At 42.9% G+C, this 27,037-nt stretch overlaps 2 protein-coding genes across 8 annotated transcripts in view; both read right to left on the bottom strand.

Moving 5' to 3' along the window:
• MICALCL (MICAL C-terminal like) overlaps window positions 1-5,733 on the bottom strand; it is a 30,815-nt gene extending 25,082 nt beyond the window's left edge. The window contains exons 1-2 of the mRNA XM_032187904.1: window positions 5,622-5,733; window positions 3,566-3,640 (exon numbers count right to left, since the gene is read on the bottom strand). The gene's annotated coding sequence lies outside the window, so the exon portion shown is untranslated. The remainder of the gene's footprint in view (window positions 1-3,565; window positions 3,641-5,621) is intronic.
• A 19,115-nt stretch (window positions 5,734-24,848) lies between these two features.
• The window catches only part of MICAL2 (microtubule associated monooxygenase, calponin and LIM domain containing 2), an 84,369-nt gene continuing 82,180 nt past the window's right edge, over window positions 24,849-27,037 (bottom strand). For all 7 annotated transcript variants that reach the window (XM_032187897.1, XM_032187896.1, XM_032187900.1 and 4 more), the window contains 3 exons: window positions 26,737-26,923; window positions 25,528-25,616; window positions 24,849-25,285 (listed from right to left, as the gene is read on the bottom strand). In XM_032187897.1, coding sequence (XP_032043788.1) covers window positions 24,899-25,285; window positions 25,528-25,616; window positions 26,737-26,923 — 663 coding nt within the window. In that variant the 3' untranslated portion in view covers window positions 24,849-24,898. The remainder of the gene's footprint in view (window positions 25,286-25,527; window positions 25,617-26,736; window positions 26,924-27,037) is intronic.

The following is a 27,037-nucleotide window of genomic DNA, read 5'->3' as shown; positions in this document are numbered from 1 at the left end:
AAGAAAACATCATCAAACTTAAGCTCCTCCTTCTTCACTTTCACAGCCTACCTCACCCTCCCCCGGTTCTCACTTCCAGTACCAACACAACTCCTCCCCCTCCCCGCCCCCCCCAGGCTCCTGGTAGTGAGAGTGGGGGGAGAAGCAGCATCCCAGCGTGGCCTTTCCATTACCATGCATAACAGAGGAAATTACTTTTTTCCTCTGTGCAGCCCCAGGGGTCTGTGGGACAGCAGCACACAGGGGTGCATTGCTGCACAAGGACAGGGCAGCACAAGTGAGAGCAGCACTTAGCACAACGTCCCAGCTTGTTGCCTTGCACAGAGATTATTGACTTATTCCACTTGAGGCTCTGAAGCTATATTTGCAGCTTCATGTTAAAAACATGTTACTATGAAAAACAAAACAAAAAACAAAAACAAAAAAATCCTTAGGGCATTACCAAAATCTGCTTGGCCTTGGAGCTACTCGTGGTGACCAAGACAACAAATAAGAGTGTGGCGCTGTCTGTGGCTGCAAAACAGGAATTACAGATTTTGAAAGGCAATATCCTGCCCTGAACCTTTCAGCCAATATAGAAATGACACCAATTTCCTTTCTCTGGCTGCATACCTCGTGCTGTTTATGAAACATATGTGTTTTGGGAAATAAGTTTGAAAAGGAGACAGATTTTTCTTTAATGTGACTGATGATCATATGAATTCTTGTAACTAAGTATTAAGTGGATTAAATACAGAAACTAAGACTTACAGTGTTCCTCCAGAGAGTAAAAAATGCCTTTATTCTGTTCCCAGTATATGCTGAATATACTTTACACATCATTTAAGAGTATACTTGAGGTTCAGACACATTCATATAGCATGTTGCTTTCCTCTCAAAGACTTCTAGCTCCCTCTAGAGCCCTTCGAAGGCACAAGGAAGGCTTTAATAAAATGATGAGAAAATTAATTGGCAAACAATTAAGTAATACACTTGCTGAGAACAAGCTGAAAATTAATCAAAATTATGAGTTATCCCTGGTCTTTCCTTCTTTCCTTCCACAGTCTGTCTTTTTTCCTCTCATATCTGGAATAAGCACTATTTTTATTTGATTTTTTTTAAGAACTGAGATCAACTAAGGAACAATTTTAAAACCACCCTTTCAGTAAATCCAACACTTGATGTATAAGCCAATCCCCACAGTGTTTCACAGCACTCAAATACAGCACTGAGGCAGACAGACGCCACAAGATTTTTTGAGAGCACCCTGACTAGCTAGGCCATCTTGGGCAGAGGCATCCTCTGGGGTAGGATGCCCACCTGGCTGCTCCAGGGAGGTTCTGCAGAGAGCAGCGGGTCCTTCTCTGCACCTTGGAGGTACAGCCAGTCCCAGGGAATGCCACCACAACGAGGCCTTTCTGCCTGCCCATCTGCCACAGCTGCCTCTCCAAGGACACATGTACATCTAAGGGCAATAGCAGGGTGTGATGGTTTGATGAAGTCCAGCTTGGTGGGAACATCTTCTACAGACCATGAAATAGCCCCATGTATCCTCTACTGATATTTAGTGAGTTATCCCAGACGTGGCAACAGAAGCCTTCAAAGGACCATGAAGTCCGTAGTGAAAGTGCTAGTGTGCAGCTAAGGGCATCTGACATAGTTGTAAGGCTGGTGCCAAGACAGAGATGCATCTTGCCCCCTTTTGTGAGACATAAAAAAAAATCTTCCTGTAATGGATACTTGCAAATAATCTTGAAGCTTCTTTTTGCAGTCAAACCAAGCAAGCCAACATACCTCTGCTTGAACATTGGTCCCATAATTAACACAGGTGGCCTATGAGCTCTGTTTCCACAACAAGAAACTTCTCCAAAGGCAGCTGAGACTGAGGCAGCTGCAGAAATCCCCCACAGAGGGCAGAGTTGCAGAGGGAAGCTGAGGGCTGAGGTGGAGCAACTCTCACCACCAGTTCCCAAAAGCCAGCTGTCTGCATGCTTGGAGACTGTAGTACTCAGTCACATGTACAAACCCCTTCTTTCCACCGTTATGTATTTATGCTTCATACTTATGGGCTATCAACAGCTCAGTCTAACAAATACAACTGTTTCTAAACAAGTTTTGGGAGGACTTGAGGTGCTGGTAAATGCATCCAGCTCCACACTGATATCAACAATCCTGCAGGTACCAGTGAGTCCCAGGGGACTCAGGAGAGGTGCAGCATATAATTGCGGAGGGGCTGTGCTGAGGCAGGCAGGCAGCCCTGCTAAAAGCAACAGAGATGTGACTGGGAACACATCTGGCTCATCTCAGGGACACAGCTCAGGAGGAAGATCACTTTGACATCGCCCTGGCTGTGAGGAGTGACCACCCTGCGTTTTGCAAGTGAATCACACACAGACCTGATTGCTATTAAGCTCAGTACATTCCTGTTTGAATCCCTTGGGCAGAGATGGGTCAGCCTAAATCAAGTGAAACTGTCAGAGGAGAAGAACCAGTAATGCTCATGTTGGGAGGGCTGTTAGTATTCTTTCCTCTTCAGCAAACAGAAACATCACCTGTTTTTTCAGCAAACAGTAGAGGATATACAAATAGACACCTCCAGTAGCATGTCTGGTATGCAGTGCTCAAAATATTAGACCTATTGATACACTGAACCAAAAGCAATCAGTGCACATAGGTCTAAGGGCAGAATACATGCTCTGTGATATAGGCACACCTTATTGGCTGATAAATTAGAGCTTAGCATACACAATTACGGCAGACATAACTTGCCAGCACTACTCCTTTTGCAGATGCCTATGCAGGACCATGACCAAGAGCACATTCACACAAGGCCCGAGCTGCTGACTTTCACAGCTCCCATTGTGGGAAATATAATTGAAATGCCACTTCTGAAACCCCACCAGTGCTGAGCTCATCCAACACACACACACAGACTGCACCCACACTGGAGAGGGAACAGGAGCACTCGGCACCCCTAGCTCCTGCAGCCCCAGGCTCCATCCTTCTGGAGGACAGCTGCTGGGGATGAGGTGCCTCCACTCGCCACCTGCCTTTCCTCACCCACTCCATGTGGCCCAAAAGCTTCAGACTGGTTTGGGGCAGGTGTGTTGAAACGGCAGTGTTTGCATAAAAGCGCATATGGACATGTATACAGTATTGTGAGGTTTTGTCTCTCCTGTACAAAAGCCTGGATTACATAGAGTTGTTAACTTGTCATAGAGTCATTGGTAGATTTACTTAATGGTTTATTCTCTGGGAGCTATGGTAGTAAAAGAGTAGGAGATATAATAGGAATTAGATATGGACAGATAGATGATGTATGGATTACCTTATTAGTCACAAAAATAGGTAATAACCTATCACGTGACTAATAAGCAATCACGTGAAAAAGGAATTTGATCCTTTCAGGACAAGAAAATGAAAAAAAAAAAAGAGAAAGATTTGTTGTGTTTTAGCTCTCTTGTCTCCTTACCTCATGAGTCAAAATCACAAAAAATGTTAAAGGAAAGGACAGGAAGAATTTGAAAGAAAAAAAACAGGAGACAGTGCAAGTGGAAGATGCAATCTCTTCTTGGGCTGTACTCACTTGTTTGGATTTTTCTTCTCCAATTCTGATACTTAGTTAATGCAGTGGAGTGAAAGCTGTTGGCTCTCTGTAGTGCTAAACAGAAACAGGAGAGGGACATCGTTAGCTAGCACAGCACAAGCCAGAGAACAAAACCATAGCTCCCCATTCCCTGCCAGGCTTTGCAGTGCCCGAGCAACATGACAGCACCAGAGCAGCCAGCCCCAGGAGAGGCTCCCCTCATGCTGGTGCTGTTTTCCAACATGCCTGCCCGCTGCACCTCATGTCAGCAAAAGCAGGACAGGAGAAAGCCAGGGCTGGATTGTGGCGGTTCAAAAGTAGCACTCCAGACAGATGTTCCAAAGGGAAGCCTGGCTCTGCCTTTGAAACAAGGCCTCTTTATTCAGAAGTCCATTTAAATCACCTTGTAAAACCCCCCTCTTTTCTGTTCCGATTAGAATGCATATATGGGCTTGGGGTTGGTGGAAGACTGGAAGAAATGAATGCTGATGGCTCTTTATTGCAGCAAAATAATTTCTCAGCTCTTCCATCACTGCGGCACAGCCTGGCAGAAGGCTCCTTGTGCAAGGAAAGAAGCCAGATCCTTACAGCAGCCCTTTCAGTGCTGCCCAAACCTCATGCCAAGGCACTTTGGGTGATGATGAATCAAAGGACTTGGACATTTTAGCACCACCTAAAACCTCTTTTATAAAAATCTGCCAGGAATGCCTAGAACATTGTGGTGTTGAACGTTGCCCTTTATTTTAAATATGAGATTAAGTCAGTATACCACATTGAAATCCAAGAACTCTATTCATGTCTAACAGTCTTTGGAAACTCACCCCTGTTCAGGCACCAGTGAGATCTGAAATAAAAGCTGGTTTCAACAAAGCCTTTTCCACACAGAGAGGAGTGATAACACCAAATGTAATTAACAAATGCAAAATACCATGAAGTTTCTCAGGGTCCAGCCATAAGCTGTCAGTGCGTGGGAGGATCTGAGAATGCAGACATAAATCAATGCTGCATGTAAGGCTGCAGGCAAAGAGCTTTTTTGGGGAGAACCCCAAAAAACAGTTTTGCACATCTGCACACACTGTCCAAACAGCTGCTCCCTTGCTCCACCCACATTTTGTATGAACATGACTGCTCTTGCCCAAAAAGCAGAGAGCAGCTTTAGTGCAGGTCCATGCCTGTAGCACCACAGCTGCCAGCTCAGGAGGTGCATGCAGGCCCACGCTGCTCTGCCCAGGGGAGAAACCCAGCAGACCATGAGCCTGGCAAAGTTTTGTGGATGCTTTCTAAAGCAGAAGGTTCACCATAGCTTCAACATGTTACCATATAGTCCTAAAACATGGCAGTCCTCACTTCCTGCAGATGCACGTCTTTGGTTGTTTTTAGTCCACCTTTTAGGCCTGACCTCCAGCTCCAGAAAGGAGTTTTCAGTTGGAGGCAGACTGCTCCTAACCCTCTTGCTGCCTCCCTACTAGCTATATCCTTTCCTCAGTATGCTTTCTGTAGACATGAATAGCTCAAGCAGCTACTGATATAAATATAAACTGATCAAAGTAGAGCACTCCAGTGCTTCCAAAAATCACCTGTAGCCAACGTCACAGATATTGCACAGGCTGCTAATAACATCCCAGTGTTTTACTGGTGGGAAAGCACCCACCTGGCACTGCAAGCTGGGCAGGAAGCACAGCTCCTCCAGGTTCCCGTGCACCATGACACCGCTGCATCAGCCAAGGTGGGCAGAGCAAGGCACTGCTCCGGCAGCTGCCCGTGTCACAGGAGCAAACCACCCAGTGGTGCCTCTGAGCAAACTTTCACTCTGAGCATTTTAGTGCCACCTGCTGCATAAGCGTTTAAGATTCAACCAGTGAGTAAAGAAGAAAGGAGCCTGTAAAATACTGTTATGTCACCCAAAAGGCAGAAATCCCCCCAAATGAAGACACTTAAGAGGTAAAACCTAGCCATATTGCTGACAGCTGCCTCCAGTTCAAAACCTCCCCCTCAACGCTGACTTCAGCCCCCAGGAGAGGCCACTGGCATTCCCCCAGGCAGGGATACCGCTTACCATCAGCAACTTTGGATGCTTTGTGGCTTTCCTCTGGCACCACAGGGCTCCTGGAGAGTGATGCCCACCGCCGGGGGGGGCTTGGACAGGCAGGGAGCTCCAGCAGCGAGGTCTCTCCTTCACCCACCTCAGAGTTGGAGGAATCACCGTTAAAATCAGACTCCAGCTCAGAGCTACAGGGAAAAGAAGGAGAGATGGGAAGAAAGTGGGACATTTCAGAAGGCACACATTCCTGTAAAATTTCTGCTACCCAGATTCATACCCATGTTCAGCACAAAACCTGAAGTCAACCTGCCACAAAGAGAGCCCTGGCTTGAAATACAGCAGTGAGCCACTGGGACAACTCCTTGCACAGCAAGTACAAGGAGGGACCATAGATCACCACAGAGGCAAGTTTTGGACTCTCCTTCCTTAAATGTAATTAAAAGCATGTCACACAAACACATACTCAGAGTAACACACATTTTGACCTTGCCTCTGGGTGGGACTAATAACCACCTGCAAAGGTTATTCTCCTTATTCTCCTATTCTGCTAAACCAATTCATAGATTTATTGTGATGATTAATAGCTCTACTTTGAAAAGAGGAGCTTATGCTCTGAGTAGTCCTGTTTGTGTGACAGGAGAAAGCTGTGTCACATTTACATAGTGCTGCCTTGTAGAAAGTAAAGATTCATTGTAACAGCCACAAGACAGAGACAGAACAGGAGGAAAAAGCGCTAAAGGAAAGGCAGTGGTTGGGTACCACTGCCCACCAGCAGAGGCTGAAATAAAATCTCTCAGGTTAGGCAACAAGTTTCTGATGGTTTGATTTTGTGCCTGAAGCAGGGAGTATCTGCAGATACTGGCAAGGAGCCAGTATTTGCAGATCAGATACTGGCTGCAGACAGTATAAAGCTAGTGCACATGCCATACACGTAGCACTGACCAGTCCTGTACCTCTGCCTTACCCAGATCAAACTGGTACTGGGAGACCTTGGACTTAGTCTTCTGGTTGTGGCATGTATGTATATGTGTACACATACACACACACATATATATGAATCCTTTGATAGTTGAGATCACTTCTGGATTGTGAGATATCACACTGAGGTTGGGCAGAGTGCCACACAAAAGAAAAATACATTCCATTAGTACTGATAGACACATTTCTGTTTTAAAAGAGCAAATGTTTATTTCCCTTGGTTGGCAAGGATGTAAGTGCTCTAGGTTGAGGCTTGTCCTCTGATCGCTGCTTGATAGGCAGTCATTATTCACAAGTACCTAAAGCATGAATTGAAAAGCTATTTTACCGAGCTAGTCATTTTTCCTGCCCTGTGCTCACTCAGACCTTGCAATATCATTTGTCACTTGCTATTTCACTCATCCCCCCCTTGTTAGGCAATGGCTCACCCACAGGAGCAGCGCTAGCACATAGTCCCCAAAAGAAGGCAGTGAGAGAGGCTGGCACATGCTATCCTGGTGACAGTGGCAACGTCAGCTTGGATAGGAACCAGGGGCCTCTCTGTGAAGAACACAAGACTGTCACAGCTGGAGGGAATGGATCTGATCCCTCAGATCAGGGGGATTAGCTGGCTCCCATCTCTGCACGCTGCCCAAGTGCAATGGGCATGAAGAGCCTCAGGGTATTAGTGTGGGTAGGAGCAGGCACTATGCAGCAAGTCACTATATGGCAGCGAGATCTCTCCAACAGGCAGTAAACATTTCCCCAAGCTCTCCTTTCCTTGCAGGGGAGGAGTCCCAGCAAAGAGTTATCCTTTCCCCAAAGAATATCCAAACATGTTGTGGAGCACTAATGTTATTTAAAAACTCCCACAGGGAACAGCATAAAGTTTAATTTCCAAAAATGTTACCTTCCACAACCTATACACAACACCATGAATAGGTGTTTGAAGGGCTTCCAGAGTCTATGTGAGTTTCCTCACAGAGTAATAGCTCTCTGTTTCTCTGTTTGCAACAGCTGACTTTGGGATATCTTTTTTTTTTTTTTTTTTTTTTTTTTTTTTAAATTCTCAGTAAGGAAAACTACTGTACTTGAAAGACACCGATCTAATCATTATTATGGCTGGAGTGAACTCCCACAGAATCCCACCCAGAAAACTAATATATTCTAAATTTGCACAGAAATCAGACTTCCTCAGACAGCTCTCCAAGAGTCACAGGATTTTGGATGTCTTTGGGATGGGCAGGCCATCAAACGTCCAGAGTGGCACTCAGGTTGTGGAGCTGCCCCATGGTACCCAGGTAGCAGGCAACCACACCGCAGGATGTACCTTTGCCACAACACACCCAGTGCCCTAATCCCTGAACTGACATTTTTTGGAAAACAAATAGCTGAACCTGGGTTGATTGGGGTAAATGTTTTTTTCTCTGACTCAGGCCCCTGCGTGGGATGTAAATGTTTGAAGATTTCCTGCAAAATGAGTCATATGTCTTGGGGGATTTATGATTGTGGTAAAGAACAATTGTTGGTTTTTTTTTTTTTTTTTTTTTCTGAGAGGTTTTCCTTTTTTCTCTTCCCTCTCTCAGCTTTATGTGCTATACTTTTCATCAGTGCTGCAGAGAAAAAAAAATTAAAAAAAATCAGGCTTTTTGGTTTTTAAAGGCCTATTAGTATTTTCAACTACCTGCTTGCATCACTGGTAACCATGACTCGAACAGCAAGGAGGTTGTGCTCTGTCATTTCCTCCTCAGGGATGACCCTCACGGTGGTCCACTCTGGAGAAGGTGACCAGTTCTCCAAGTTGTGGTGCTCCAGGATACTCTTTGCCTTCTTCGGAGAGGTGGGCTCATTGGCCACGGGCTGGCAGCAGCCTAGGAAAAGTACAAGGGTGACAGCAGCACGTTAGGGGTAAGCCAAACTCAGGAAGCCCATGGGGAAAGACCTTGGCCTCTCCTTTGGGTGGTCCTCAGCCACTGGCAGTGGTTTCTGGGAGCATCAGCAGCCCTGCAGAGTGAAACCAGGTCTGAAAGTTGGGTTTTGTGGTACGACCCTGCTGGTGTTCACCAACTGGGACACAGATAGAAATGGAAGCAGCACAGGAAGCTTGGAGCAGCAATTCCCCACGCATCACTGCAGCTCTCCCTGGGCTGCCTCGGGGCAGATGCATTGCAACCACACATCCAGCACTGCACCCACTTTGACCCTGGCCAGGTCGTTTGGCCTGTCCCTCACTGTCCCCTCTCTCTGCTGAGCTGTGACACCAGGTTTCCAAAACAGGCTGTGGCAGCAGGGCTACACTTCGACTTTGCACAATTCAAGCAGCCACCACTCTGTCCTGCCTCCCCCCACCCTCAGAAAGAAAACTGAGGTAATTAGCTTCTGTTTTGTTTGTGTTTTTTTTTTTTTTTTTTTTTTTTTTTTTTTTGGTGCTAGCTCCCTTCTATATACAAAAATAACCACCAGCGCCAGAAGCCCAGCTGCTGATGGTGTGGATGTCTGCTGTACAAGTACAGGTCTTGTTGTGGCTGGCTGAAATTCCCTTGCTTGTGCTCACAGGATGAGCAAAATGGCTTTGCAGTGTTGTTTTTTTATTTATTTATTATTTATATTACTGTTTTATTGACTATGCTTCTCCCAAGCGCCACAGAGCACTGCACTTTTCAAAAGGCTGTGGTGAGCTCTGGGTTTTCCTGCTTCATAAGAGCCAATGTACTTTCTTGGCTTGAAAACTCCTCAAGACTTCACTGCTCACAGGAGGCTCTCTTTAATTCTCCTACTGCTGCATGGGAGCAGCTGGGCAGGCAGGAGGAGCAGCTCACTGTTGCAACATGACGAGAGGCTCCTGTGCCAAGCCCCCGGGGTGCAGGGGAGCTGCCCCAGAGCTGCTCTCCAGGAAGAGATCCTGCCAGGCAATTTGTAAAATACAGGCCTCCGCACGGCTCAGGGTAACCTTCTCCCTGAAAGCTGCTGCGTTAATGTGAATATCAGAGCAAACAAAACCTAACAAAAGCTTGCCAGCTGTACCCACGATGGCAATAAGCAATGCCCAAGGTCACAGCAAGCGGCAATGGAGAGGTTTCTCTGTTCCTTCAGCAACCATAGCCTGTTCCATTAATCTCCTGCCAAGAAACCTCTTGCCATTTGCTTGTAGGCTCAGTGTGTGTTCCCTCCCCATCCCCTATATTAACAGTTTTCCCCCACCACAGTACCAGGAAAGAGGATAAAAACATTTTTATGACTAATGCACACAGCTGTAGAACACTAAAACCCATGGACAGACAGACAGACTACCCAAACCCACTACCAGCACAGTTCCTGAATACGTACACATTCCAAGTTAACCAGTCCCTTTGCAACAGCCTGCCACACACCCACATTTTAAGTGACAAGTGCAACAGACAGCTGGTGGAGGACCTCAGGCACCGTCACCTCTGCTGAGGGAGGCACATTTCTGTGCCACCTCTTCTAAGGCACCGCAGTGCTCTCCAGTTTGAATTGTGCAGCAGAAGCTGGCTTTCTCAGGCATCTGCTAAATGGCTGAGTCCTTTGTGAACACAATCATCTTGCATTTGTAGCTGTACTAATCAGATTTAAGATTAGTCTTAAGAACAAAAAACACTCCTTACTAATTTATTTAGTCAATGTTTGCACTGTGACATATGAAGCTGAATAAGCTAGGTTGCAGTCAACCCCATAAACCTGGGCTGTGTCTCAGTGCTTCCATGAACAGGACATCCACTCATGCGCGTTAACCCAAACGCTGGGTTACAAACCCCATGGGACATTTGAAGCAATGAGAGCTGCTGCTGCAGTTTCACATAGCAGGACTGCTCCTTGGGTAACCGGTTGTATGAAGGCAAAGGGGCTTCAAATGTCCAAGGGTCAGGGTTCTGTAGGTTCTGATGGCACTACACAATTTTACTGGGCTCTCCTAAAAAGTAGAGCTTGGGCCCTGAACCTTGCCATGAGAAAATGCAACCACATGGAGTGCTTGGAGCTCTTGCACAGGGCAGATTTCAGTCCCAGAGAACAAAAAGGAACCGAGTACAAGCGCCAGCAACAAGCTGTTGGTGGATTCGTGTAAACACCATGGAGGGAGCGCAGGGGCCAATTCAAACAAAAGCCTGGACGCTGCACAGACCCAAACCCACATGTTAATTATTACCAGCACTGCCACAGCAACACAAACAAATCAAATGGCCATCAGCTCCACCACTGAGGAGCTGTTGCTGTCATTAATTTTAAAGGAGTATCATAAAGAAGATGAAAATTATCTGAGATAGATGAGAAATTTGAAAATAAATCTGGAACTTCTTTAATGCTTTTTTTTTTTTTTTTTTTTTAGGGGGGTGGGGGGAGAGGTGGAAGACGGTCTGCGTGAACAAATTTCTCCCAAGTCAGTGCTAAGGCTGAGTATCTACACGAAGGTGAGGCACACACTTGTGTTCCTGAGCAGATGCAAGGTTAGCAGCAGCAGCCCTCCTTGTGGAGCCTCATGGGAGGTTAGCTGTGCTCACTCGGGAGATCAACTGAATTGTTCAGCACTTCTGGGCCTGCAGCAGCCCACCTTGTGCTCTGGGGAAATGCAAGCTCTTGCAGAAGGACTGAGGTGGACATTCAGCTCCCAATTCCAAAGTGAAAATTCCCACATACGGCCCTGGATACCTGAATTTGCTAGTACTTAAAGTCCTCCCAGAGACCCGCACCTGTACACGCCACGCTATCCCGCTTCTTCACTAGAAGAGATGAAAATGGCCTTACTGCCATTCCCAAATGGGAAGGGGCATGGGGGCAGACCTAAGTCCCTGTGCCTGGGGCAAACTGGTGGGGCTGCGGGACCCCGGGGGCTGCCAGTGCCTCCTGCTCAGGGCAGACTTCCTCCCAGGACAGGAGACTTTCTACCAGCAGCTAAAAAATTGAGTCAGAAAATTGAACCTTTATAAGATAAACACATGCAATGCAAAAGCAACAGGGGCATCCAGTCTCCAGGACGGAAAAGGACACAGCCCCCACTTTCCTGCCAATGTCAACTGGTGCCTCAACTGGTGCTGTGCCACTGACCTGCATTGGCTGCACCAGATGTTATCAGAGAGACAAGTCATGAGGAAACAGACTCTCAAAATAGCATTCACATCAGATCTGACTTCACTTCTATCACACTTACTTCAGATTTCCCAACATCCTTCCTACTATCGTCTGTTTCAGTGTAGCAAAGACCTCTAGCAGTGAGCATGCATTCTCCACAGTCACAGTTTAAGCTGTAGCCCTTACTAATGCTTTGTCAAAATGTTTAAATTTATCCAGAGGGTTACAGGCAAGCTATGCACATGGAAGATGTTACTTGTGCTAGCAGACACCAAAGCAAATGCATCACATGCAGGGACAGACAGGGCACACCACAACCGGCCAGTTACAAGTGGAATTGTCCTACTGACTTATGTTATGTACTTAAGAGTACTTTAGGTGATCAAATTCCCTAAACTAGCCAGTGCAAGCAAGCCAAGGAGCTAATGTGCTATTCTCCAGCCCCTCACATGCCCTTTGGTGTTTTTCTGTGAAGGGGCACAGGCAGGCAAGCAAGCGGGGCAGTGCTCCTGCCTCCACTCAGTGAGCAGCAGCAGGTGCTCTGCAGCATGCACAGCTGGACTGTTTGATGCCCTTGCACAACAGTAACTTGCTGCCTGAAGGGCTGCTGGCATTGAGAGAATTTAAGTTTTCCATTCCTTATGCTACTGTCATCCAGGCAGCATTGTCCTGGCACTCTGTTTTGTGACACCACCATCCTTGTCATTAACGAGGGGAATAGTACTCAGCTGTGCAGTTTTGGAGGCCAGGGACACCTTGGTGGCTTGACAGCCAGTGGTACAGCAGGGACCTGGCCCAAAGCAAGGGTTTAGAAGGGCTTTGCTTGCCACAGCAGTGAGAGCAGCTCTGTGGTATCATGAAACCAGCCCACTCACACTTTCCTTTTTTTTAAACAGCAAGATGAAACCATATGCCACAAATCGAGTGGAGCCAGGCTTGGCTGAAGCACTCAGGCTGATGGCTGCAGTTTGCCACCAGCTCACAACAAACACAGAAGATGAGGCTGTTCTCACCATTTACTGAGAGAATCAACTACTCTGTGTGCTGTGGATGGCCATCTATTGGGAAATGTGTTGCCCACCCGGGCAAAGACTGGAATGGATTTATTCCCTTCAGTACCAAACTGAAGCCCAGCAGAACAAAAGCAATCTTTTTCCCACTTCAGGAAAAACCTGATGCTATGCTCAGGTGATGTGGATTCAGTTTCTCAGTTTTAAATTTTAGAGGAATTTTCCAAAAGATACAGAAGCCTGAGTCTAACTCAAAACAGTAAAACATCTATTTTAACTTCTCTATCCACTGCTGTCCCTGTTCACTACAACAATCCTTCTTTCCCTGCTTTTCCATAATTGCCAGCACAGAAGGCAGCTGGAGGCTTTGGGAAGTAGTCTTTTATGCTGAGTTACAGCTAGAAGAAACAATGCATTGATCTAAAGCCTGTCTATATGCAAAAGATTTTGCAATGCATTTTATAATGCAGAACAGCACTCAAAACACTGGTATATTAACTTCAGCAGTAAGAGCTCCATTCAGATAATAATCCCCACACAGAGATGGCCAATTTTAGCAGCTTTGTGTCCTGGGAGCAGCAGCATCTCCACACACAAGCTCTACCGTTAGTGTCCTAAGTCAAAGCTTTTCTGATCAGAGTTCCTGACTGACTTGCATTGAGAGTAAATAACATGGCTGTAAGGCTGTTGTTGTTTTAAATACAAATGATACAATTTAAATTTTAAATAGAAATGGAGACTAGCTGCCTTCAGTTATTTAAACAATAGTAATACAGTCAGCAACTGAAACAGACTAATTCTGCATTCATCTGACCCTCCCACTCCAACAGGATGAAAAAATTGGATCAACAATTTCTCCTTTGTCTGTACTTCAAAACCTACCTCATCATCCCCACACTTGGAGAGAAACAAGTGTTTTCCTTACGGTGAAAGGATTTAGCTAAATTGCATGTCCCCACAGCTTGCTCTGAGGGCTCACAGCCAGACCAGTGCTCACTGGAAGGTCAGGGGTGTTAAAAACAGGCTTGGCCAAACAGTCCATGCAGACCCTATGGACAGATTCAATCTCTTTCCAGAAAACAAAAAAACACTTCTACTCTCCATTAAGTGTCATGCCAGGTTTTCTCAATTCCATGTTCTTCCAGGCAGCCAAAGGACCAGATCACTCTTGCATTTGAAACAGCCCCATCAGTCTCAAATGAGTCTGAAGTACAGCTGGTGAAGGACGAAGACATCACAGCATCTCTGCAACATTGGAAGGTTTACAAAACGTGGATAGAGGCTTAACTTTAGCTCCACAGGAGTCAAAGGATCAAGGAGTACAAATACTTGTTATTTCCTCACAGCACCAGTAATCCAAACACCACAATCATTTAATAAATGAGGGTAAATTAGTGATAACATTGTGACAGTATGAGTGACCTTCAGAGCTAGTTCAGCCAGCTACTGGCTCCAGGGTGGTGGATTTGCAAGAATTCACCTTTCAGACCAGTGACTGTGGCTGAGCAGTCAGCAGGGCTGGTTCTTTGGTAGTGGCCTGTTTCTAGCTGGTTATCAAATCTGAGGAACAAACTGCAGCTTGCTTATTGCTCAGCAATAATTATGTTCCTCTAATCAGGAACATAACGAAGCTTTCGGAGCTCCCCATATGCAGCAGCACTGAGAAGAGCCATCCCACATGCCATGCCACAGGAGCAACCTCCCTGCATGCAAGTGCAGCATCACCACAAGATCACTGTGACTGTGATTCTCCCCACTACAGGCCTAAAATATTCAGACGCTTACAGAACATCCAGCGATGATGCCAGCACCACATCCTAAGAAACATTTGTGCCTTTTTCAGTTGCTTTTTGTAACAGCCTTCCCAGTGGCCTGGAGGGTTTTTGAAAACTCAAATTTCAGAGCTGTTTACTGGTATTCTGTGACCAACAGAAAAACTAAGAGGTCCAAACTCAGGCAATCTCCCCTCTGCTACCGTAAAGCAAGTGAACAAGTCACTCTGTTTCTCTTTCCAGTCACAAAGGCTGTGCCAACACAGCAGCAATTTCCATGTGGTAAGGGTACTGAGTTACGTGCTGGTGTCTCAACAATGTTGCGTCGGTTCAGCTCTGCAGAGAGGCACAGACAACTGTTGCCATTTTATGCCAGCTAATGGTGCAACTGCAGTCTTGCTTCGCTGAGGGAAACACATCAGCCCTGTGACAGGCCCACATATGGAGCCCCTGTAGAAACCTATTGGGAACTATGTGCCACCACACACGGGGCAGAGGAGAGGCCCCTTCCAGAGGGGCCATCCGCACCCTCTGTGACTATCATTTATTAAGGTGTCAATCACTCCAGCATCTGAGTGTCCCCACCAATAAAGCCAGGGCCAATAGACCGGCAGCAGCAGCAGTTACAGTAGCATGTCCCATCTGACAGGGCAGCCTAGCTCTCTGCATGAGCTGTTGCTCCTGAGCCACCCGTCAAACTAGCACCAGGCAGAACATGTTACTGCAACCTGACAAGGAGATAACAGGGGCTCAGGGTCCAGCCAAATTTGGGCAGAGCCAAGTACCCGCTGTGGGTAGCTGGGCTGGACAGGCCATTCCCTCTCCCTAAGGACAGGGGGCACATAAATGTGCCACTCACAGCAGCACAAAGCCCAAATAACAACCTCCTCCCCACAGACAGCACGGGATTCCTCAGCCACCAGCTGGCTGCTAAGTTTTATTAGCTTTGCTTCAGAGCTGCTGCTTTGCATGTGCCTCTACCTGTGTTGGACAAAAATGGTCAGATGTCCCACCGAACCCATCTGAAAAAAAAATCCAAACCAAGCCAGCTGCAGCAGCCAGCAAATTGAGTCAATGCTTTTGTGTCATAAACAACTGAAAGTGTTTGTGTTTACCCGCCCTCCTCACCTTCATTTGGTCTTAAATTGTGAGAGGGAAATTCATTTTTAAGCAAGATATGATGGTATTTCTCAGCTAAAACAAGCCAGACCAAATGAGAGTCATGCACAAACAGAAAGGGGAAGTAAGCCTTGCTGAGCTAACCAAAGTATAAATATGTCAACTTATACAAACTTGGGAAACACCCCTGAAGGCAGATAAAAAACAAAATACAGAAACAGAGACAGAAAAACTTTTAAATGGTATCAACCTCTCCTCTGGGGGCACAGAACTCCCAGTTTGCTGGCAACCAGCAAAAAAGCTTCTACAGGGAGCCTGGTCCAGAAAACACCTCGTGATTGCCCTGACTGCTCACATCCAGAGCAGTGATATCTTAGAACCCTGCCCATGTTGTGAATCTGCATGAGAACCTTGTTTGGGGGGAGGAAGGAGGAAACCTACCGGAATCAGGCGTCACAACCTGCATTTGGGATATGATGTATTGGCACCTCTGTCACATCACGCATTTGTGACTCACTGAAGCCAGTGGAACAGGAGCAGTACTTACCCAGAGCTGTCACAGCAATTCAGTAATGGCAAAGGGCTTTCAAACCTTCATACGAAAGGCACCAAAATCTCAGGTGCTGCTGCTGTTATTGTGCCCAAAAGCACGAGCTACTGCTGCACTCCTGTGACAGGGACAAGGTTTGGGCAAGCTCAGCTGCATCACCTTGCCACCTGGTTGCCAGCCCTCCCAAATCCAGGGCAGTAGTGCTCAGGGAAGAGTCCTTTCTCTCATTGAAGCACAAAGCTAACAGATAAAACCCTTCACTGAAGAAGTAACCTGCATTTGCCCACCCCTCCTGCAAAAAGCACCCCATCTCAGCTTGCTCAGTGCTCCCCCTCCCTCCCCCCCTTAGGACCTCAGCCTAGCTTGCTGGCAATCCTGAGGCTTTTAGCCTGCCATTAAACTATGTCACCCTATAATTCATCCACAGGATGTGAGGACTCTGCCTGGCCTTGTATGGAGCTGCTGACTAAGGCAATGACATGAATAAATACTTTTGAAGTGGAGTTACTCATAAAAGTAGGCAGCTCCAATGGTGAAAGCAAATACCAGTTGGCACCAAAAACTGACATTAAGAAATTCAGTCACCAGACCACAAATTGATTTGTAGCACACCCAGCACACATTACGGCCTCTCTAGCTTCTTACTGTATAATATACCCCCCAAAATTATTTATGGATCCTGCTTAGAATACATCAGTGCTTTAAGCAAGCTGCAGGGGCAGAAGGAAGGTGTCTTCAGTACTGTGGAAGCACAATTGAAATGAACTAAGCAAGCACAGGGATGAGATAGAGAAAAAAAATAGTCACCAGGGAAGCCCAGCCCATGTGGGACTTTGAGATGAGAACACAACAAACTATGACACCTTCAGCTTGCTTAGGCCTTCATCTTGCTGTAATATGCTGGCTACCAGCCCACACTGGGGCAAAACGCCAGCTCAAACCTATTATAACCTCAGCTGAGCCCTGTTGCCTCTGCTTCAAAACATGCAAGGCTGAATGAGAGCATTGCCCGCATTAGAGCTCAAAACCAGACACATCCAATTGAGGTATTTCAGATCCACCCTAGAGGGCTATAGGGGTTCTAACAGCACTCCCAAACTCATGTCCTCTATTTATCAAACTTTGATTTTTCATCACACCCAAGAAACCACCACCTAGACTGCTGTCCTTGAAAAAGGACTTCAGTAAGAGACATGTCTGACATTTCACAGGTTTCAGTTCTTCCCACCTGTCTATTCCTTTTTACTTGAGCTTGTTTCATTTGTCTATAGAATTCAATTCCATGTTATGGAATCTAACAAATGGCAAAAAACAAAGCCAGCCTGCTTTCCTGTTTCTGTGGAGGTGTACACTGCTCTCAGCAGAAGTGGGGCCAGATTACCTCACTGGCTTCCAATCACTGTTACCTGCAAATGCTTTTGTGCTGCCCCTTCTTCCCCAGGGCCTAGGGATGGGCTTTTCCACCACCCTCTCCTCCTGTCCCCACACCAGCACCGCATCTTCTCCTCTCCCCCTGTGAGCCCAGCCCAGAACCTACACACGTTCTTCAACAGCAAAGCACTTTTTCAAAGCATCCATTACTTACTTGATGAACAGACACTTCTGAATTCAGGAACAAAATATAACCAGGGAGCTTGAAGAACAAAGCAAGACAGAGCCCAAAGAACACAACTTTTTGAATGCATCCAGGATGGTGTGTGTTAACACTAATACAAACTATGCAAAAATGAATACAGAGATAACGGAAAAGGCAACTAACTGAAAACCTATTACATATACTGAATTTTTATATTTATGGAAATTTGCTTCAAAAAAAAAAAACAACAACAACAACAAAACACAGCAACACTACTGTGATAAGATTGTCTATAAATTTTAGATCAATTGTATATTTTATCAGAACAATCTGTGTTAGTCTGGTATATTAATGCATGTAATAATTGCAAATTCAGAGTGCAGCCTCAATGGTGTAAGTCTCTGTAGTGATCAGCAATTTAATGCCTGCTAAAATAATACTTTTCTTTACACAAAGATTCCAAACACCAAAAACCTTAGAATAAAATATGAATTAATTCCTGCAGAACAAATACTGAAAAAGCAAATGCAAGAACATAGTAGCATGCAAATTTCTTTGTAATTTCACATTTCAGAAGAACATATTGGAAATTCCAGTCATTTCAAATGAGTTTGGAGCCCACCACCTGATGAGATGAGATCAAAGCTTCTGTTCTTTTTATGTTAACACAGATCATGAAGAAAAGGAAAGAGGCTTGCGGAAATATTTATGACTAATATGTATACTTGGCTCAAGCCTTAATACATAATGTCTTCTGATCTTCAGTGATATGATCTTCGAGAAAAAAAAAAAAAATCAACTCATCTGCAAACATGTCATACTTCTAAAATCATAAATATTGATGCAGAATTCAGGGCATTTCAGAACGCATTGTCTTGATTGAAATGTGAGGACTGAGTGATCAAGAAGTGAATTAAAGCCAATTACAGTAACTAATTGCTATAATGTTGTGGGGAAACACAGATTGTAGCCCTTCCTTGAGGTTGGAATACATAAAGAAGCAGCTTTCACTGGCCTTTTATTGCTGCAGCAGTCTATAAGAAGCTGAGAGGAACAGAAATTATTCTTCTTGGTAGAGTTAATGAAAGACTGACATTTGAGTCCAAGTCATTTTAAGAAGGTTTGTCTGTACTTTTTCTCAAATAAAGTATTCTTAAAAATGGCAAGATCTTTTTCATTACAAAGTATTAGTATAATTATAAGAAAGCATAGTTACCTTTACATAACTCTGGCACGTTTGCTTTTCATTAACTGATACCTAGGCAGGTAATGCTGTGATACTCTACGAATGATTAGTCTAGCTTTTCAAAAAAAGAAAAAAGCACTGCTGTGCATTTATTTCCAAACCAAATGGCCCTAGTGTCAACAGAGAAGTTCAGAACTGATTTGAACCAGTGTAAAGAGGAAAAAAAGTGCAGAATTCCCGAACCTGCCAAATAGAGCAAACGTCATCTCTGCAGTTTTAGCACTACAACAGTATCTATAACAAGTAGCTGTAAAATCTTCAAAAGCATTGACTATGTCAAGAGGCATCAGCATCACCTGTTCCAGACCCATGGTTTTTGGAAAGGACACAGTTCAGTTGCAGCTCGAGATCAGAGGAGCAACCTGTTTGCCCTTCCATCAGGCACAGCTGCCACTTTCAGCTACACACCAGGGCACAGCATTACTGCATTGGGGGTGTGTCTACAACAGCATGTGCTTGCTGGAGACTGGAAGCACCAGAGCTTTCAGAGAGCTCAGCAGAGGGGCAGTAGGAGGAACCAACCCTCCCATTCACGGGGATGAATGGCTGGAGGAGCCATTCCTCCATAAAAACCTCTTCTGATGTTTCCATGCCACTGCCTCTGCCCAAGATTATCAAGATGGAAAAAAACATCCTGCCGTGAGACTCTAATTTGTATGAATAGTACATTTACTTTTATCTGAATTGCTTTGTCCATTGCAATTAAGGAAGTGCCAAGTACTGCCTTAAATTACATTTCCTGCACTATGTTTTCATTATGCAAATAATCTCCCCCTGGGACAGCAAACTTTCTACTGTGCATCATGTTTTTTGCTTTGGCAGAACAGACAGAATAGTTCATTGAGAATAACATTTGTTGTTCTTTTGTAATGTTGTCTCTACCAACTCTTTCAAAAAAAATCATTCCTATTATTCAAACAACTCTAGTGAGGCTCAGTTTAAATCGACTTTAAAAAAAAAAAAAAAACATGACACAATCTTTCCATTAAATAATTGGGACTATCTGTCATTTATTTCTCTTTTGATACAAAGGCAGAAATGCTAACTTAAGAACTGCAGGGTGAGCAAAAGAAAGATGATGATGGGGAGCAAAAGCTTAGAAAAGCTGTTTTGGAGAACCTGCTGTTTAAGAAGTAGAACACCAGATTTAAAAACTATAAAATTAAAAAAAAAAAAATCATGACAGAACAAAGGAAAGAAAACTAAGTAAATTAAATAAAGCAGGGCCACTGTTACCAAATAATAAGTCACCATTAGCTGCAGCTTCCAGGGCTCCAGAAGATAAAGGGAACTTGCAAGCAGCACTCCAGAGTCAGTAACAAATATGGAGTTTTTACCCCCCAATTGTTAATTGCTTTTCCTGTATGTGATGCAAGATTCCAAATGATTTTAACTTATTAACAAATGTCATAAAAGTCATGCTATGTAAAAAAAAAAAAAAAAAAAAAAAAAAAAGGGAAAAGTAACATAAGGAAAAGTAATAGAAGTCAAAGAGAAGAGGACTAATGTTGTTCATGTATGCAATACAAGCAGCCTCCACACTCAGCAACACTGATTTATCATTCCCGGGAAGGATAAACCCCAGTACCAGGCAACTCCCGGTCTCAAGTAGAATAACTAGTGCAGAATATCATAGTCAAGGAACCCAGTGTGAAGGAACACACTCCTGACTGTAATATCACAGTGAGACCCCCTGGCCTTTTGGTCAGACCAATACAAAGGTACCACAACAGCATCCACCAGAAGAGGAATTTGTAAAACAAGCATGAAGTTACCAGTAAGTATTTTTAAAAGGAAGAGATGAAACAAAGAGACTTACAAAGAACTACATTTATTTTTGTTTACAACAAATACCATAAATAAAGCTAAAACAATTTTCACTGTGTGCAAAATACAGGATTTCCATGTGAAAAATTAAACACAGCATTAAAAACTATTTAATAAAAATATTCCATTAAGATTGTAAAGTGAAGTCAAGACAGAAAATTTAGGAGAAGGACAGAATCCTCACTGGCCAGGAAGAGCTAGGAAGACTCTGCAACAGACGGTAAAAAAACACAGCAATGGAAAGTGATTTGAAATGGCAGACCTCTACATTACGACCTTCATCTCAAAGCATGCTGAGCTTAGCAAAAAAACATATTAAATCTGTAGGAAGCCATGTCCTAACCATTTTTCCAGGTTGTGATGCTTAGAATAGAGATGCTTCTGTGTGGGCACAGCAAGGAGACTTTCAAAGTCATCAAGACATTTTAGGCTACCCACACGAAGAGATGCTTTAGTTGTGCAAGCATACAGGTCAGCAAGATAAGGAGCGCTGGGCTCTTGACCTTGCAGCTCTTCTGCATTCCTGACTGAGGTGTTTGAAATAGGACAAGTGACACAGGATGTCTGGCCCTTCCTGCAAGTTGCTACTTAGGACAGTTCCCAATCACCCTTCCCTTTGAAGGGCATCCTCATCAGGAAAGGCTGCCATGGGTCATGACCATATCAAACAAAACCACAGAGCACTTGCTTTTCAGACTAAGCTCTTGGTTCTTCTTTGGATGCATTTCTCCTTTCAGATTATCATGTAGTTACACATACTGGATCTTACATGCAAAAATACATACAAAATAGCTGCATAAATTTATCATGGAGAGTATTGGCAGCCTCTCATGCAGCAAGACAAATACATTAATCAAAGGGCAAATGGGGCCTCATTAGAGCTGATACTAATCAACAAAGCAGCTCAAACCAAAACACTTTGGTTATGTAAACTTGGCATTTTGACACTGAGGACTAAAAATAGCATCTATTTCTGTTAGCCCTGCCCAGTATGTTATCTGGGATGGGGGAATGGAACTTGTGTTGCTCTGGCTGCTTTGTTCAACAGAACCTTTTTATATCATAATTTTCCTTTATGAAAGCAAAGGAGTACTTAGAGCCACCCTACTTAAACATTGCTTGCTCACTGAATATTTGAGCTCAATGGAAATTTGCTCATTGAGTATTTGAGCACAATGGAAGAAAGTGTTCATGCTAACCAGGAGAATCAACTAGCTCTTCTCCTGACCTTATTTAAATCTTTCCTTGAAAGAAATAAGGCTTTAACTGTTTCTTTCAAGAATTAATTTACTTGCCTAAGTCGCCTGAAAGGCACAAGAAAGTGTACATGCACAGACACAGAGAGGAAAAACATTCTCTACAGAGAGAGCAGACATTAAGTTTTTTAGAACTATGAACTCAGCAACAGCTTAAATGATCATGCCAAAGCTCACATCCATTAATATACCAGACACACACAGTTTGCTCTAAAATGGTCTTAAAATAATACAACAAAACCCAACACAATGAAATGCTGTCAAACAACAGTGTTAGTTGCACAGTTTGTGAACTGGCAAGCGGAAAAATCACCTGAGAGCAGAAGGGCTTCAGCCAGTGAGCGGGTGCAACACCGGAATGATGAATTGGACTGAAAGTAATGAGGGAGATTGGCAGAGAGCAGAAAAAAACAATACATAACTTAGCTTGGTTATACAGAAAAGCATCAGAAAGATTACAAAGAAGAATTAGCCAAAATGAAAATGCTTTTTTCATTAAATCATGAATAAGGACAAATAGCTATGAATCTTTCTAACAGAATATTAAGATAAAGAGATTACAAACACATCTAACAATTAGATTGTTATATTCAAAAATCACCTGCAAAATTCCAGTGGAATATGTAATATAATTAAGATCCTTCAGGAAAATGGTTTCATTTTGCATATCTCTTTCTGAATTCTGCTGTGGGAATTTAGTGTTTTGGTTTTTTTCTTCCTCTCCCCATTATATAAATCTATATATAACCATTGCTATCTTTAAAAAAGAAAAAAGAAAAATTTCCTGTAGTGAACAGCAGGAGAAAATTTCAGGAAAAAATGTTCCATGAGACTGCGCTATTGACAAGCTGAAATTAAAATTGATGGTGAGTCTAACTTTATCAGTTAGCAGTTTGTTGTGTTGCAGGAGTAACACAGAAAATCACACTGCATTTTTTTTTCCTTTTTAGAGTGAAACAACTACTGTGTCCAGTCTAGCAAAGGTTTTTTTTTTTTTTTTTTTTTTTTTTTTAACATGTTTGAGCATTAATGGCAAGTGATTTCAAACAAATGCTACCTTAAAACTAAACAATTCTTTCAAGCTTTTTTTTTTTTTTTTCCAAGTTCTGTGCACATACTTCACAATTTTTCCCCAGACAATATAAGGACTATAAAAAGTGAAAAGCTTTATCCTTGTAGTTGAAAAAAATTAAGTCAAAGTATCTAGAGGAAAAATCCAGTTGTCATTTATTTTAAACAGAACACACATTTCTTTTTAAAACTTATGGAAGAAAACAACTTTAAACTGTCTTTTCCCACATTGTGTTAAAACGACCAACCAAAAAAAAAAAAAAAAAGAAAGATAAAAACAACCTGCCAGCTCATAAGTAGCACAGTTACTTAAGACCACTAAAAGGTCATCCTCAAACTTTGGTACAAACTCAATGTAAAATTATTTCCTATTATTTAAGCCATATTATTTCAGCTAAAGTACATGCTACAGATATTTTTCATTTTAGGCTATTCATATTGTCATATTTATGTTTTTTATCAATTTTCTGGTTAACATCTGAACTTTAAAGGACTTGTTAGTGTTAGGTCAGAGGTTGGACTAGGTGATCTTAGAGATCTATTCCAACCTAGATGATTCTGTGACTCTGTAAACATTCAAGTATTTTTGAGGCATGGAGCCTGCTTACATCATTGGCTAACCAGGCTGAGAAAGCAAGCAGAATTTGGGATGTTCTCAGTGTCTCCTTGCTGTTAAATAGGTGTACTTAACCTGCCCCTGACATCTTTTGATGAAGGAAGACCTTGATGAGAGATACCTGAAAAACTTATTAACAACTGCTCCAGATAACAGACTTTAATCTTTTTTGCCATCAGCTTTACACATTGAAATGAATTAAATAGTTGATTAAGAAGTAATATCCTTAAAATAAATTTGTAGGTTTTTGTAGTTTGTTCAAAACTTGTTTTGGAATTCTTTCAGAATACAACAGGACCAGTGCCTGTCTGGAGGCACGATAACCATAATTTCAGTAACATATGAGTATTCCACAACTTGATATTCCTCAAATCAGCTACCTAATGAGGAAGCCTTAAATTGAGGAATAAGTCATGTCTAGTTATACTACCAGTTTCTTTGGCATGCAGTTTCAATCAAGCTTTCACTCAACTGAGATTTGCTCTTTAGATTTATTTCAAAACGTTAAATAAATTAGTATTACAGATTATACCCACTATCAACAAGGGGTATCTATCATGTGAGAAATGTAAAAGGCATGACTAGGAGCAATATGAATTAAGGAATTAAGTACAGTTTTCTTTTTTTTTTTTTTTTTTTTTTTTTAAACATTCATGCAAGTTATAAACCTCATAACCCAGAGGAAAGATGAAAACAAGAAGAAAAGGGATGTGCCGTATTCAGGTTTCAAAACCCAGTCATTTTTTTCCCATAAATATTCCCCAAACATCTGAAAGAACAAAAATTCTTTCTTAGTCCAAAAAAGAAAAAAAAAAAGTGGGGAAAGCAGGGAGAAGTGGACAAGAAAGGTTTTAAAATGTACCCACCCCCAATGGTCTTATCACAAACAGGACAAAACAGGAAAAGAAAATCTACAAAATATCCTTCATCCATCTCTGAGTTCTGGAAATGTATCTGGACACTGCCCTTCATGCAGTACATACTACATATGTACTCATGCAGTACACAGTACATACATCTAACATACAGTACATTTTATATTGAAAACTTTAATTGCACCTAGCTTGTATCAGAAGGAATCTATTGTTTGTTTTAGTTGCACATTAAATTGCAAGAAAAGTAAGAAAAAAAAATCTTCAGGAAAATAGTGAGGCTGTTAATTTTGAAAATCTGAAAGGCACAACCTGAGCAAGACACACAGAAAAATTTAAACCCTATAGAATTTTTTTGCCCATTCAAGCACGTTTTCAAGTGATAGCTCTGCTTCCCGGTACATATGAGTAAGTACCTCTAGAAGAGCATAGAGGAATGGCACACCAAGGCTCAAGAGTTCATACAAGTAGGTATAGTTATATGCATTGTCCCTGAAATGAAGATTGGTAGCGTGCAGAAAACCATGCATCCAGTTAGACAGGCGTCTGGGAATGTCAAGCAGATCCCTTGTCACCCGAAGGGGCCAACTTAGAGTGCCCCTAAAGAAGGAAGTCAGGATACCTGGGGACCTGTCCTCTGGATTGCTAGCAGTAGTTAAAGTGCTTTCTGTGGTGGTCTCTGTAGATTTGGGTTCTTCTTTCTTCCATGCTTCTGTTGCCTCCTTATAGAAAGCATTAAAAAATATATTAAACATACTTCTAAAAAAAAAGTGGAAAATTCAGTTTCTGTTATTGTCTTCAAGTTTATATATATATTTTCATTTCCATTTATTCTCAAGTTCAACTTTATTTTACAAAGGAAGACCTTGTTTCATTTGAAAACCAGATTACACATGTATTGCACCCTGCTCCAGATAAAGCTGCCCCCAGTATTTCTTGCATTAGTAACATAACCCATACATACCTTTCCCTGAACCTGTAATGTCGCTCTTCTCTTTCTGTGTTTATTACTGATTTTGCAGTGTGTAAAATGAGGTTTACAGTAAAATTTACCTAAAAGAAAAAAAGTAAACGATGTAACTTTTTACAGGTGCGTTTTCAATGCACTATTGAAAATTATGCACTATTGAAAATTATTTTCAATAGTGCATTGAAAACGCACTATTATGTCTATTAAATGCACTATTATGTCTATTAAAGAAAGGAATAGAAAACTGGCCACTGGCTCTGCACATTGCCTACAGCTTTGAAAGGGTTTATTTTACAGCATGCAGATTTGCACATTTGTTAAATAAGATAAGGCCTTTTATTCATCTATCAAACAGGTTTAGGATTAATATATAACACGAGCAAAATTCAATGAATACCAAGCCATAAACCAATGAAAGACATTAAGCAGCGAAGTCATATAACCAGTTCAAGAAAGTCTTTGCTGAAGACTCTCTGGACTGCAAAAGAACAATCTTTGGCCTTGAGATGTTAATCCTTCTGTGGAGGGAGATCAGGTTGATACTCAGATATACTCAAATCATTTGGAAATAGCAAGGGAATTTAGGTACAGTAATATTTTCCCTCTAAATAAATAAAAGAAGCAACCAAACAAAACTAAATAATCCCCCGTCCACAAGCCCTAGGCTGTAGGTGGCATCAGGAGCCCAAGATCTGAACCTCCTGTCCTACAGCTGACTGGAATAAATGGCACTGCTGCTTGGCCACTACTACCGACTTTCACCTCCTGAGCCAGAACACCTTGAAAGAAAGAATATTCACCTGTCTAAGTTTGATACTGCTCTGACTTCTCTTTATCAAGTCACTTTATTTAATGGACAGTAATAAGTGAGAGATAAGGATAGCCCTTTATTGTTGGCAGTCAGAGAAAAAACACCTTTCCACCCTACCCCCTGATTTTGACCTGTAATTGGACAAACTGTATTTTTGTCCCTTGACTTATTTTCCACTTCTGATTTCTTTAAATAAGCTCAGGTCTGTCCCAGCCGGCTTCTTTTGAAAGACTAGAACTGCAAGTACAAGGCCTCAAAGATCGGCATGGACACAAACAACATACTTGGCAGACCTCCTCCTGAGCTACTTGGCCAGGCCTTTTGCCTCCAGTTCCATTAGAAGTATCAATACTCAGACATTTTAAAATATTCTTAAATAGCTCCTGTATTACCTTCTTCAACATCAAAGGCATAAATTCCTAAACGGAGTGTTGTAGAACATATTTCACACTTAAAGCACTCCCTGTGAAAGAAGTAGCCTTCTGCGCTCAGACGCTCCATAACATATACCCTTTTTTTGCAGAAATAACAAATGTCACTCCCCCCAATAGACTGAGGGAATTCTTTTCGCAGAGATCCCTGTTAAAAGATAAAAATAGAAATGCATATGAAGCCATTGCACAACACCCAGATAGAAATTCTTATTAAAGTGGGCAGCTGCTATAGATGCTTGAAGTTTTATGCAGCCCCCCA

This window comes from Aythya fuligula, chromosome 5, assembly GCF_009819795.1.
Source record: "Aythya fuligula isolate bAytFul2 chromosome 5, bAytFul2.pri, whole genome shotgun sequence".
In the NCBI taxonomy this organism is placed as follows: Eukaryota; Metazoa; Chordata; class Aves; order Anseriformes; family Anatidae; genus Aythya; species Aythya fuligula.
This window is presented reverse-complemented; position numbering and strand designations above follow the sequence as displayed.